Here is a 12,322-nt window from a genome sequence, read left to right as displayed (position 1 = left end):
TTCAATAATATATTTATGACCAACAATACACAACCACTTCATCGGTCTCAATATGGTTTGGAATGTGATGAAATCATAGAAAGCAATATAATCAATATAGCTGTTTATTTTCTGTCTCTTTCCTCCCATCCCACTTCCCTAAATCACACCAGAAAAGGGAAAATTAAGCGCCTTTCTTCATTATACAGTGGATTCCAGTTAATTGAGCCAATGGTAATCGTTTATACGGGACAACTCTTCAAGAACAAAAACTAATTGAGAAATTAGCTAGGAATCCCTTTACTTATTTGTTGCTTGATTGGAACAGGAGACTGTTGTTGAGGAGTTTCTAACTACAGTCAGTCGCGTGTACTTGTGTGGTCATTAGACACCACACCACGCTTAGAGTCAACAGTTTTTAAATAGCATCACTTGCGTGTGTTTCCGTTAAAAAAAGTTTGATTTTTGTCATTGATAGTTGGCGAGAAATAAGCAGCAAGACAATTCAGAACTGCTTTACTCTCTGGTTTCAAGCATTCAGACTTGGAGATTCCAGAAATGAAAATTAAATGATTTCATTCCCTCAACAAGTTAGGAATGAATGTATGTACAATCATCTTGAATGTTATGATGAAAATGAAGACTTGGAACATGCAATCTATTTACACTAGTGTCTGCACTGACTTTGTTCATTTACAGTCAATCAAAGGAATATGGCAAGGAAGCATGCACTGAAAGAATTCTTCTCTCGATAACTATTAGAAACTAATATACAGTTTTATAGCGCTGCAGTAGTAGGAGTATTCTAATTTATTCCGTATTTTATTTAAATACATAATTTGTTACTCAGTTACAATGGTATTCTGTCTTCTTTACATTTTTTAAAACTATTTCCATGAACCTTTGGCTAATTGGGGCAGCCACTTAATTAGGCCGAAATGTACTGGTCCCAATGTATCCTAATTAACCAGAATCCACTGTACTTCTAAAAACACATTTTAAAATAGTGCATGTTATGGAAATAAATTGGATGTATTTCAACCAGGTGCTTGAAAAAAAATCAATGTGCATGGAACACAGCATATTCCCTACAGGTACCTGGTAAGTCTGTATCTTTAGGTTTGGATGTGAACAGACTTAGAGGTTCAAGTAGATCCTTGTACCGCTGATGCAGGTCCTTAGCTACTGCAGCACTCCGCATCGGAGAATATAGACCATTTCTATTTGGCAGTCCACTGCTTTTATTTTCCACAACGGCTACGCTAAGACCTTTAGTCATCATTGTAGAAAATCACTGTAGAATGGAAACACAACCAAAGTGCATATTACATATAGCATTAATTCTACAACTTACATTTGTTTTAAATTGCTATTTGTTAAAATAATTTTGCATCATCAAGAAAACAGCCAAAGCGTCAAGGTACACTAATGGGAGTCACAAGAGACTACAGATGCTGGAAATCTGAAGAAACACTTAGAAAAGCTGGAGAAACTCAGCGGATCAGGTAGCGCCTTTGAAGAAAAATGAACAGTCGACATTTTGGGCCAAGACCCTTCATCAAGACTAAGGCACATGAAGGCAAGCTAACTGAATTGTTGGTTGTTAAATCATTCTTCTTCAAGTCCATCTCCCCACCCCCAGCTTGGCTTCCCCACTTTAACAAGAAGAGAAAATAAACAAATTTATAACCCTTCAAGCAATATGCAGATTAAAATCACTAGATGTGCTTATTCAAATTGCAGGGACAAGCATTTAGGAAATCATTTACTCTGGAAAGTCTTAAAGCTTTGCAAAATAAGCAAAACAAAAAAAATTAAAAAGCACCTTTTATGCATGCTTTGAAAGGAAGAATAAAGCTACCTCTGTGCGAATCCCTGCAATATCTGGTGACCCTGTGATCTCTGACTTGAAGGCCAATGCCAGACCACCTTTCAAGAAGATGAACCTTGATAAGGTGTTAGGTCCTGAAGGTGTTCTGATTTTAGTTTAACTTTCAACTACCAGCTTTATCTATGTCACTTTCCTGAAGAATAGTGTCCTAACCAATTTCATACAAATCTTTCCAAAGACTTTGCATTTAAAATAGAAATGGAAGGTGTAAGCCATTCAGTGTTTTTAATTCATCATTTTCCTGAAGTATCCTCAGATCCCTCAATTCCATGAACACGAAAAACACTCTCGCTGTGTTGAACAATCTTCAGCAACTAGATTTCACAACTACTGAGGTAGAAATGTCAAAAATCAGTGAAGAAACTGCTCCTTATCTTGTAATCGACTATTTGTACACCTCTACTCCTGTTCTCAAACCCTCTTGTAATAAAGCCAACATATTCTCCCTTCTTGATGCATGTTAACCAGATTCCTCTGAATATCAACACTGCAATTTCCATCACTTAAAAAAGGGCCTTTGTATTTTTCCTATGAAATGTGTATATTGTTACCACATAGTATTATTTCTGTCAAGTCCTTGCTCATTCATTTAATTTGGCGATGTCCTATAAAGCCATGCTAAATCCTCTCATAGGCACATCTCATGTTGCATCATCAGCAAACTTAGATATCAAATACATTTACTGCCTTCATCCAAGTCGATATCACACGTAAATACTGGAGCTCCAGCACTAATCCCCGTGGTACTCCACCAACCCCAACCTCCTAAACTGATAAATTTTTCTCCTCCCTTGCTTTGCCCATTAACCAATCCTCAAACCATGTTGCCCGATTACCCCAATACCTTTTGCTGTAACGTTATTTAATAACTTCTTGCATGGCATGATATAGAAGGCCATCTGAAAGTCCAAATAAACTACATCATTGATTCCCCTGTATTATCTGCTTTGCTGGTGACAGCCCCAAAGAACCAATAGATTTCTCAAAACATTTTCTTTATCTAAATATCCACCCAATCATAAACATCCATTTGCCACTAACATAATTATAGATTTCAGCAACACACATCAAAGTTGCTGGTGAATGCAGCAGGCCAGGCAGCATCTCTACGAAGGGGTACAGTCGACGTGTCAGGACGAAGGGTCTTGGCCTGAAACGTCAACTGTACCTCTTCCTAGAGATGCTGCCTGGCCTAATGTGTTCACCAGCAACTTGGTTGTGTGTTGCTTGAATTTCCAGCATCTGCAGAATTCCTGTTGTTATAGATTTCAGCATTTTCCATTCAACTGCTATCAGGTTAAGCGGACTGTAGCTCTGTCCTTACAGTTGTTATCTTCCAACATGTGGGAACTGTTCTGGGATCTATGGAACTTTAGAAAAATGATTAACTACATCCATCTCCTTCAAAACCCAAGGCTGCAGGCCATCAGCTTTTCAAACATTCAAAGTTATAAGTTACCATATACTACCTTGAGATTCATTTTCTTGCAGGCGTTTAGAGGGGGGGAAATCAATAAAATTTTGCAAAAAAATCACAACACAGTCAAAGACTGACAAACAACCAATGTGCAAAAGAAGTCAAACTGCTAATAAAGATAAAATTGAGAATATGTGGTGTAAAGCGTCCTTGAAATTGAATCTGTATATCATAGAATCAGCTCATAGTAGTGAGTTATCCTCACCGAATCAGGAGGATATTTATCACCTTTCACTCACATATTTGCTCCAAAATAAATTTTACTAATGCTAATTTATTTTAGCTCTTTATTTACTCTGGGCCTGTTTTCCAGTTTCAGCAGGTTTTTGCGTCTTAAAATATTAACTTCTATGCATTTCCTCATAATTTTAATGTGTCACTTTGTAATGAATATTAATTTAATTTTTGCCTCTCTAGAAGCTTCTACAACTTAGATTTATCTTTCTTGCTTGACCATTCTCTTTTCTATTTCCCCATTTCTTATCAATGTTTTAGCCTTTCCTTGCTAAATTCAGAATTTTTCCAATCCTTGTATTTACTCCATTTCTAGTAATATTTTACATATTTTCCCTTTGATTTATATCTTTGCTTGATAGCCATTGCTGGACACCTGTTGGATTTTTTCCCTTTAAAAGGGATAGATGACAGCTGTAAACAGTGCACACATTGAGTACTCCTTATCCAACATGCTTGGGGCTGGAAGTGTTTCAGATTCAGATTTTTAAATAAATAATGAGATAGCTTGCAATTGCCATCATTTCTGACTCAGAATTTATGTGCTACTGGTAAGCAGTTTTTGTCTTACACTTGTTCATCACACATTATTAGATTAGATTAGGCACTCAGTCCTCGTTTATTGTCATTTAGAAATGCATGCATTAAGAAATGATACAATGTTCCTCCAGTATGATATCACAGAAACACAGGACAGACCAAGCCTAAAACTGACAAAAACCACATAATTACAACGTATAGTTACAACAGTGCAAAGCAATACCGTAATTTGATAAAGAGCAGACCATGGGCACAGTAAAAAGAAAAGTCTCAAAGTCCCGATAGCCCATCATCTCACGCAGACGGTAGAGGGGAGAAACTCTCCCTGCCATGAAACTCCAGCGCTGCAAACTTGCCGATGCAGCACCCTGGAAGCACCCGACCACAGCCGACTCTGAGTCCATCCGAAAACTTCGAGCCTCTGACCAGCCCTCCGACACCAAGTACCATCTCTGCTGAGCGCTTTGACCCTGCCCCGGCCGCCAAGGAACAAGCAAAGCTAGGGTCTCGGACCCTTCCCCTCCGGAGATTCTGGATCACACAGCAGCAGCGGCAGCGAAACAGGCATTTCAGAAGTTTCACCAGATGTTCCTCTGTGCTCTCACATCTGCCTCTATCAAATCAAGATTGTGCACGGCACCCTACTTGACAGATAACAGATATTCATCACCGGAGTGGCCGCTGCACGCTGCGTCGCGCCGCCATTTTCTCTCCTTATGTACTTAACATTATGTACTTAACAGTGAAAATTATTACATACCATTAATATAATGAAAATATAATGTGTACGGGGTAACAAAAACAGCACAGCAGCATCGGCCAATACCTGAACAACAGCAAGCTTTCAGTCCCACCTATGATGTCTGGTTTTGATTAAAAGATTATGGTACACTGTATTTGTATTTTACTTTCTTTAGGTTTAATGTAAGGTAAAAAAAAACAATCAGCATTGTACACTTGTTCTGGTGCTAGATCAGCTCCGATCTTCGCAAACTCATCAATGAATTTCTCTGCAGCTTCGTGATCAGCAAACATTTTATCTTTAAAATGTTTTAAATCTTTAAACATATTATGCAGTGCCTCTTCTTAGATTTCTGCAACCAGCGTGCTGAATATGACAATTACATCCAACTTTCAGTTCATTGTGAGAGATGTTTGCTTGCTTCAAAGTTCAAAGTAAATTTATTATCAAAGTACATATATGTCACCATACATAATCCTGAAATTCATTCTCTTGCAGGCATTCTCAATAAATCAAGTAACCATAACAGAATCAATGAAAGACCGCACCAATGGAATGGACAGCCAGTGTGCATAAAACAACAAACTGTACAAATACAAAAAGAAAGAAAAAAAAATTAATAATAAATAAATAAATGATATGGGGACACGAGATGAAGAATCCTTGAAAGTGAGCCCATAGGTTGTGGGAACAGTTCAGAGATGGGGCAAAGAAAGTTGGGTGAAGTTATCCTGTTCAAAAGCCTGATGGTTGAGGGGTAATAATTATTCCTGTACCTGGTGGTGTGATGCTCCTATACCTTCTTCCTAATGGCAGCAGCAAGAAGAGAGCATTACCTGGGTGGTGGGGGCCCCTGCTACAACATTTTGTGTAGTTGTGCTCAACGGAGAGGAGGGTGCTACCCATGATGGACTGGGCCGTACTCGCTTCTTTTTGTAGGCTTTTCTGTCCCAGAACATTCCGTTCTATACCAGGCTGTGATGCAGCCAGTCAATATACTCTCCACTACACATCTATAGCAGGTTGTCAAAGTTTTACAAATCATGCCAAGTCTTCGCAAACTTCTAAGGAAGTATAAGCACTGCAGTGCTTTCTTCATAATTGCAATTATGTGCTGTGCCCAGGACAGATCCTCTGAAATGATGACAGATCCTCTGAAATGATGATTTAAAGTTGCTGATCATCTCCACCTTGGATAGGAGAGGAAGGTGGAATATGGAATAAAGACAGAGAGGTAAGGAGGGCAGCTTCATTTTCTCTCTATTGTTTTTTCAGATTAAATGAAAACAATGTACTACCTTAATTTTTTTTCCAGAGTTTGACTTTATATATCATGATCTAGTCATCTCAATTCCATACCACCCATTTCTAATCTTACCTTAACTTCAGCAATATTGTAACCTTCCTATTCTATCAATTACTGCATCAACTTCAACATATCCCTCAGCAGGCTCTCACACCATGATCCAACTGAAATATTCACTAATAAAAACCACAACCCTGATGTGAGTTACCCTGATGGGAGTTACACATAGGAATCCTGAACAGTAGCCTGGATGTGGGATATGAATTTCAATAAGAAATAGGAAGGCATGTAATAAGGGCAATGTGGTCATGGGGCTTTCAATATGCAGGTAGATTGGGGAAAGCAGGTTGCTGCTGGATCCCAAGAGGGGGAATTTGTAAAATGACTACGAGATGGCTTTTTAGAGCAGCTTGTGGTTGAGCCTACTAGGCGAAAGGCAATTCTGGATTGGGTGTTGTGTAATGAAGCAGATTTGATTAATAAGCTTAAGATAAAGGAACAGTTAGGAGAGAGTGATCATAATATGATACCATTCACCTTGTAGTTTGAGAGGGAGAAGATAAAGTCAGATCTATGGGTATTACAGTAGAGTAAACGGAATTACAGAGGTACAAGAGAGGAGATGGCCAAAATTGGCTGGAAGGGACACCAGCAGAGAGGACAACACAACAGCAGTGGCTGGAGTTTCTGGAGGCAATTCAGAAAGTGCAGGACAGATACATCCCAAAGATGAAGAAACATTCTAAAGAGACCATGGCTAACAAGGGAAGTCAAAGTCAGCAGAAAAGCAAAAGAGAGGGCATATAATACACTCAGACCCCGTTTAACGCTGAGGATGTGTTCCTTGTAGGTGGGGCATTATGCAAGTAATATGATATATTATTTTATGTACAACACAGTAATTTATGGAGTAACAAACACACAAATAGGCCGAACCTGTACATCAGTGGGGCAGCAACACATGGCAAAAGCAGCAGAAGGAAGCAGGAGGTGGTTACATCTTAGAGGAGAGACCAGGCTGTGGGTCCTCCTCTAAATTTAGTTTCTTCTCCAAGTAGACATCGAGACTTGACTGCCTTTTCTTACGTTTCCTCTAATGAAGCAGTTCTCAGTAGCAAGAAATCATGTCAAGAACTCCTCTCTTTGTCTTATTGCTTCGCTCCCAGTCAATATCATTATCAATAAACTGATCCATGATTTGTGTGAACATGGTGATGGCTCCTTTCCCTTTGAAATCTGATTTCAATGGGCTTTGAACCCCTGAACACAACATCACTTTTTCAAAAAAAATTTCTGTTCTTGCACTACTATTTTTAATTTATTTAATATACATGTATATACTTACTGTAATTCATTTATTTTTTCTATATTTAGCATGTATTGCATTGTACTGCTGCCACTAAGTTAACAAATTTCACCATTTTTCTCGGTGATATTAAACCTGATTCTGATTCTGACATTTTCCCCTGACACACTTTAACTTCTGGCACACTGCTACTGTTGCTACAGCCGTTCACAGTGAAGACTGGTGCAAAATACTCAGTAAGCTCATCCACCATTTCTTTGTTGAGGAATTTGGTGGTGAGGTTTCTTGCTAGTGTTTCCTCTTGTCCATCTGTGTCCTCAGATTCACCCAGGATGCATTGCTCTGCCAGTTCTCAAAGTTGTTTGTTATTAAGGCTCTCACCACGAGAATGCAGTAACTCTTCAACATCGCCATCAACATCCTCACAGGATATCACTTGCAGTGTCACATTTGTCATGCTTTTCCTGGACATCTTAGACGTATTACCCTCACTGGAAGTTGAAGGCCATTTTGCAGACATTATGAGTGAAAAAATGGAATAAATTGGTGAAGGAGCAAGAATGTTGCACACTCTGGGGAGACAGAGCATGAACTACTATGTGATTGGCTGTGAGTAGCTCAGAGTGTATGTGAAGCACTCTCATTGGCTGATTGAATGTTTACTGTAACGGTCTTGAGAAGTTTTATGTGTTGCTTAGAATGAATCTGTGTCATTTTAAAAAATTTCAATAATGAGTTGAATAACCACATTGCAACAAATCAGTGTTATGTGGGGTAGCTTTTTGTGGGGTGTGAGTGTATTGCAAAAATTAGTGGGAAGCTTGAGGATTGCAAAGCTTTCAAAAATCAACAGAAGTAAGCTAAAAAAACACAAGGACAGAAAATATGAAATATGAAGGTAAGCCAGCCAAAAATGTCAAAGGGGATACCAAAAGGTGAGAGAGGATATCAGACTACTGGAAAATGATACTGGAGAGGTAGTAACAGGGAACAAAGAAATGGTGGATGAGCTTACTGAGTATTTTGCACCAGTCTTCACTGTGAACGGCTGTAGCAACAGTAGCAGTGTGCCAGAAGTTAAAGTGTGTCAGGGGAAAATGTCAGAATCAGAATCAGGTTTAATATCACCGAGAAAAATGGTGAAATTTGTTAACTTAGTGGCAGCAGTACAATGCAATACATGCTAAATATAGAAAAAATAAATGAATTACAGTAAGTATATACATGTATATTAAATAAATTAAAAATAGTAGTGCAAGAACAGAAATTTTTTTTGAAAAAGTGATGTTGTGTTCAGGGGTTCAAAGCCCATTGAAATCAGATTTCAAAGGGAAAGGAGCTGAATCACTGAGTGTCTGCCTCTTTAGGCTTCTATACCTCCTTCCTGACGGTAACAATGAGAACAGGACATATCTAAGCTGATGGGGATCCTTAATAATGGACGCCGTCTTCACTCCTTGAAGGTTTCTTGGATACTACAGAGACTAGTACCCATGGTGCAGGTGACTAATTTTACAACTTTCTGCTATTTGCTTTGATCCTGTGCAGTAGCCCCCCATCCCCAACACACACACACACACACACATATAACAGACGGTGAGAATGCTCTCCACGGGACATCTGTACAAGTTTTCAAGTGTGTTTGGTGACAAACCAAATCTCCATAAATTCCTAATGAAATACAGCCGAAGTCTTGCCTTCCTTGTACCTCCATTGATAGGTTGGGACCAGGTTAGATCCTCAGAGATATTGACACCCAGGAACTTGAAATTGCTCTCTCCACTTCTTATCCTTCTATGAGAATTGGTTTGTGTTCCCTCTACTTATCCTTTCTGAAGTCCACAATCAGCTCCTTGTGTGTTAGTGCAGTTGCAATGACTAAGGAGGTGGTGTTTGAGAATTTGAAAGGTCTGAAGGTAGATAAGTCACCTGGACAAGTTGGATGACATCTCAAGGTTCTGAAAGAGGTACCTGAAGAGATTGTGAAGGCATTAGTAATTGTCTTTCAAGAATCACTCAATTTTAGAATGCTTGCAGAGGACTGGAAAATTGCAAATGTTACTCCACTCTTTAAGAAGGGATGGAGACAGAACAAAGGAAATTATAGGCCAGTTAGCTTGACTTACGTGACTGGGAAGACACTGGAGTCTATTATTAAGGGAGTGTTTTCAGGATGCTTGGAGATGCATATTAAAATAGTCTAAAGTCAGCATATTCTCCTTAAGGGGAATCTTGCCTGACAAATCCGTTGTAATTTTTTGGGGAAATAGAAAGCAGGATAGTCAGTGGAGAGCCAATGAATGCTATATACCTGGATTTTCAAAAGGCCTTTGACAACAGTCCATGGCATTACAGGAGAGATACTAGCATGGAGAGTAGATTGGCTGATTGGTAGGAGACAAAGTGTCAGAATAAAAGAGGCCTATTCCGTTTGGCCGCTAGAGACTAATGCCGTTCCACCTGCGTAGGTATTAGGACCGTTTCCTTTTACACTACATGGCAACGATCTGGATGACAAAATAGATGACTTTGTGGATGTTTGCAAACAATACAAAGATAGGTGGAGGGCGGGTAGTATTGAGGAAACAGGGAGTCTGCAGAAGGGCTTAGACAGATTGGGAGAATATGCAATGAAGCGGCAGACGAAATATAGTGTAGGGGAAATGTTTGGTCACGCACTTTGGTAGAAGGAATAAAGGCGTATACGTGATTTCCTACCAGCCTCTTTCACTTTTTTTTATACCGACCATCACCCCCCCCCCCCCACACACACACACACACTCTCCGTGCTGGCACAGAATCTCCACCACCCTGTTGCCTTGGCAGATGTTGCTTGGTTTAAGTAGTTCTGCCAGAAGTTTGTTTTATTTTTCTTGGCTCCAAGTTCCAGCATCTGCAGTCGCTTATAACACTTTCAGTTGAGAGTGCAGCGACGTGAAATAATGCTTAAAGGCTTCATTATCGATACTGACTACTCAAAAGTAAAACCACCAGCTCTACAATAAAAACCAGACCTGCGGCAATTAAACGAGAATTGTTGGCTTTTATATCAAAACAACAAACCTTCCTAATCCCCCGCACAAGTAACGCAAGAGAGCGGCTGAGCCTCCAGTTTGCTGTCCAGGCACCGAGCAAACCCGAATCAGGTCGCTGGGGAAAATCATAAACTGTATCGAGTTCAGCCACATCCCCAACTCCTCCTCATCCCATCAGCGCACTTTTTCCACCTTCTCACGCCGATCCCCGGGCTCATCTTCCTCCGCACCAAATTGTCCGCGGTATGGCGGAAGGATCCCAATGAGCCGTCAAGCCGGGTTGCTAGGAGACGGCGGTACACGGAATTCGGCGATGGAGCCGTCCGGCCAGCAGCGTTAGTTACGCCAGGCCCAGCCTGAGTGCCGCTCACTGTCAGCATTCCCCACAAACATCGCTCTCGCCTAAAGACAACTCCCCACCGTCCCCCTTCGCCGTGACAGAACCGGATTCTGGAGCGTCTAATAATAGAATCGCAGAGCGGAGAAAAAGCTCTTTCGGCTCACCTCCCCCATGCCTGACGCCTATTTTGGCAAATCCTGCATTAGACTGGTATCCCTGTACTCCTTTCCTGTCCAAGTACTTGCTAACCTAAGCCCTAAGCTCCCCGTGGAGCATAGGGTATCGATGACCTCCCGTCTCCATCATCCTTTTTAGTCATTGGTATGGTTGGAGTTTATCAACGCTTCGGTAATCCATTGCATCCACTGTACAGGGGATATGCCTATATAACTCCTGTTCAAGTACCGTCCAAATATCTTTAAACGTTCTAATTATATCTGCTTTTACCAGCTCCTCTGGTATCTTATGCCAAATAACCACTTCCTGAGTGAAAACATAACCCTTCGATCTTATTTAAATTTCTCTCCCTACACTAAGCATAGCTTTCATCTGAGAAGAGTAAAGTTTAAGGGAGATGTGCTGTGCAAGTTTTTTCATTAACACAGAGATCAGAAGGTGTCTGGAACACTTCCAAGGGCCGTGGTGAAAGTGCAGTGGTGTTTAAGAGGTAGACAAACACCAATAAACAGGGAATTGAGGGGTATGGTTCATGTGCAGGCTGGTGGGACGTTTCATTTGATGTCATGGTTGACACAAGCCTATTCCTGTGTTGGCCTGTTCAGCGTTTCATGTTCTGTGCCCTATAGTTCCAATGTGATCCCACTGCCTTTCACATCTTTACCTTTCCCTCCCAGACACAACCCTCTCTCCATACATACCAACCTCTTTGGTCTATTTATCCCCCAGGAACCATGGGAGGCATAACCCCTATTCCTTCAGCTCCTCCCTCACCACCATCCAGGAGCCTCCTTCCAAGTGAGGCAGGAAGTTCATCTGCACCTCTTCAATTTTACTCTACTGTATTTAGAGCTTGCGATGTGGCCTCTTCTACATTGCAGAAACCAAGTGTAGAGTGAGTAAATGTTTGGAGGAGCACCTGCATTCTGTCAGCAACAGCCATCTCAAGCTTCCAACTGTGTGTCATTTTAACTCTCATCACTCCTCCTACACTGACCTCTGTGCACAACCAAACACATATTCAGAATCAGAATCAGGTTTATTATCACCGGCATGTCACGCGAAATTTGTTAACAGCAGCAGTTCAATGCAGTACATAAAACAGAGAGAAAAAAATAATAAATAAGATAAAACATAATAGTAATAAACAAGTAAATCAATTACGTATATTGAATAGATCAAAAAAAACATACAAAAACAGAAATACTGTATATTAAAAAAAAGGGAAGTAGTGTCCAAAGATTCAATGTCCATTTAGGAATTGGATGGCCAAGGGGAAGAAACTGTTCCTGAAT

At 40.3% G+C, this 12,322-nt stretch overlaps 1 protein-coding gene across 3 annotated transcripts in view; it reads right to left on the bottom strand.

Annotated features, from left to right (window-relative positions):
- The window catches only part of ccdc87 (coiled-coil domain containing 87), a 54,591-nt gene extending 43,916 nt beyond the window's left edge, over positions 1 to 10,675 (bottom strand). For all 3 annotated transcript variants that reach the window (XM_063072140.1, XM_063072139.1, XM_063072141.1), the window contains exons 1-2: positions 10,539 to 10,675; positions 1,078 to 1,273 (exon numbers count right to left, since the gene is read on the bottom strand). In XM_063072140.1, the coding sequence (XP_062928210.1) occupies positions 1,078 to 1,261 (184 nt within the window). In that variant the 5' untranslated portion in view covers positions 1,262 to 1,273; positions 10,539 to 10,675. The remainder of the gene's footprint in view (positions 1 to 1,077; positions 1,274 to 10,538) is intronic.
- Positions 10,676 to 12,322: the final 1,647 nt, after the last annotated feature.

The sequence above is a fragment of the Mobula hypostoma genome, chromosome 20, assembly GCF_963921235.1.
Source record: "Mobula hypostoma chromosome 20, sMobHyp1.1, whole genome shotgun sequence".
NCBI lineage: Eukaryota > Metazoa > Chordata > Chondrichthyes > Myliobatiformes > Myliobatidae > Mobula > Mobula hypostoma.
This window is presented reverse-complemented; position numbering and strand designations above follow the sequence as displayed.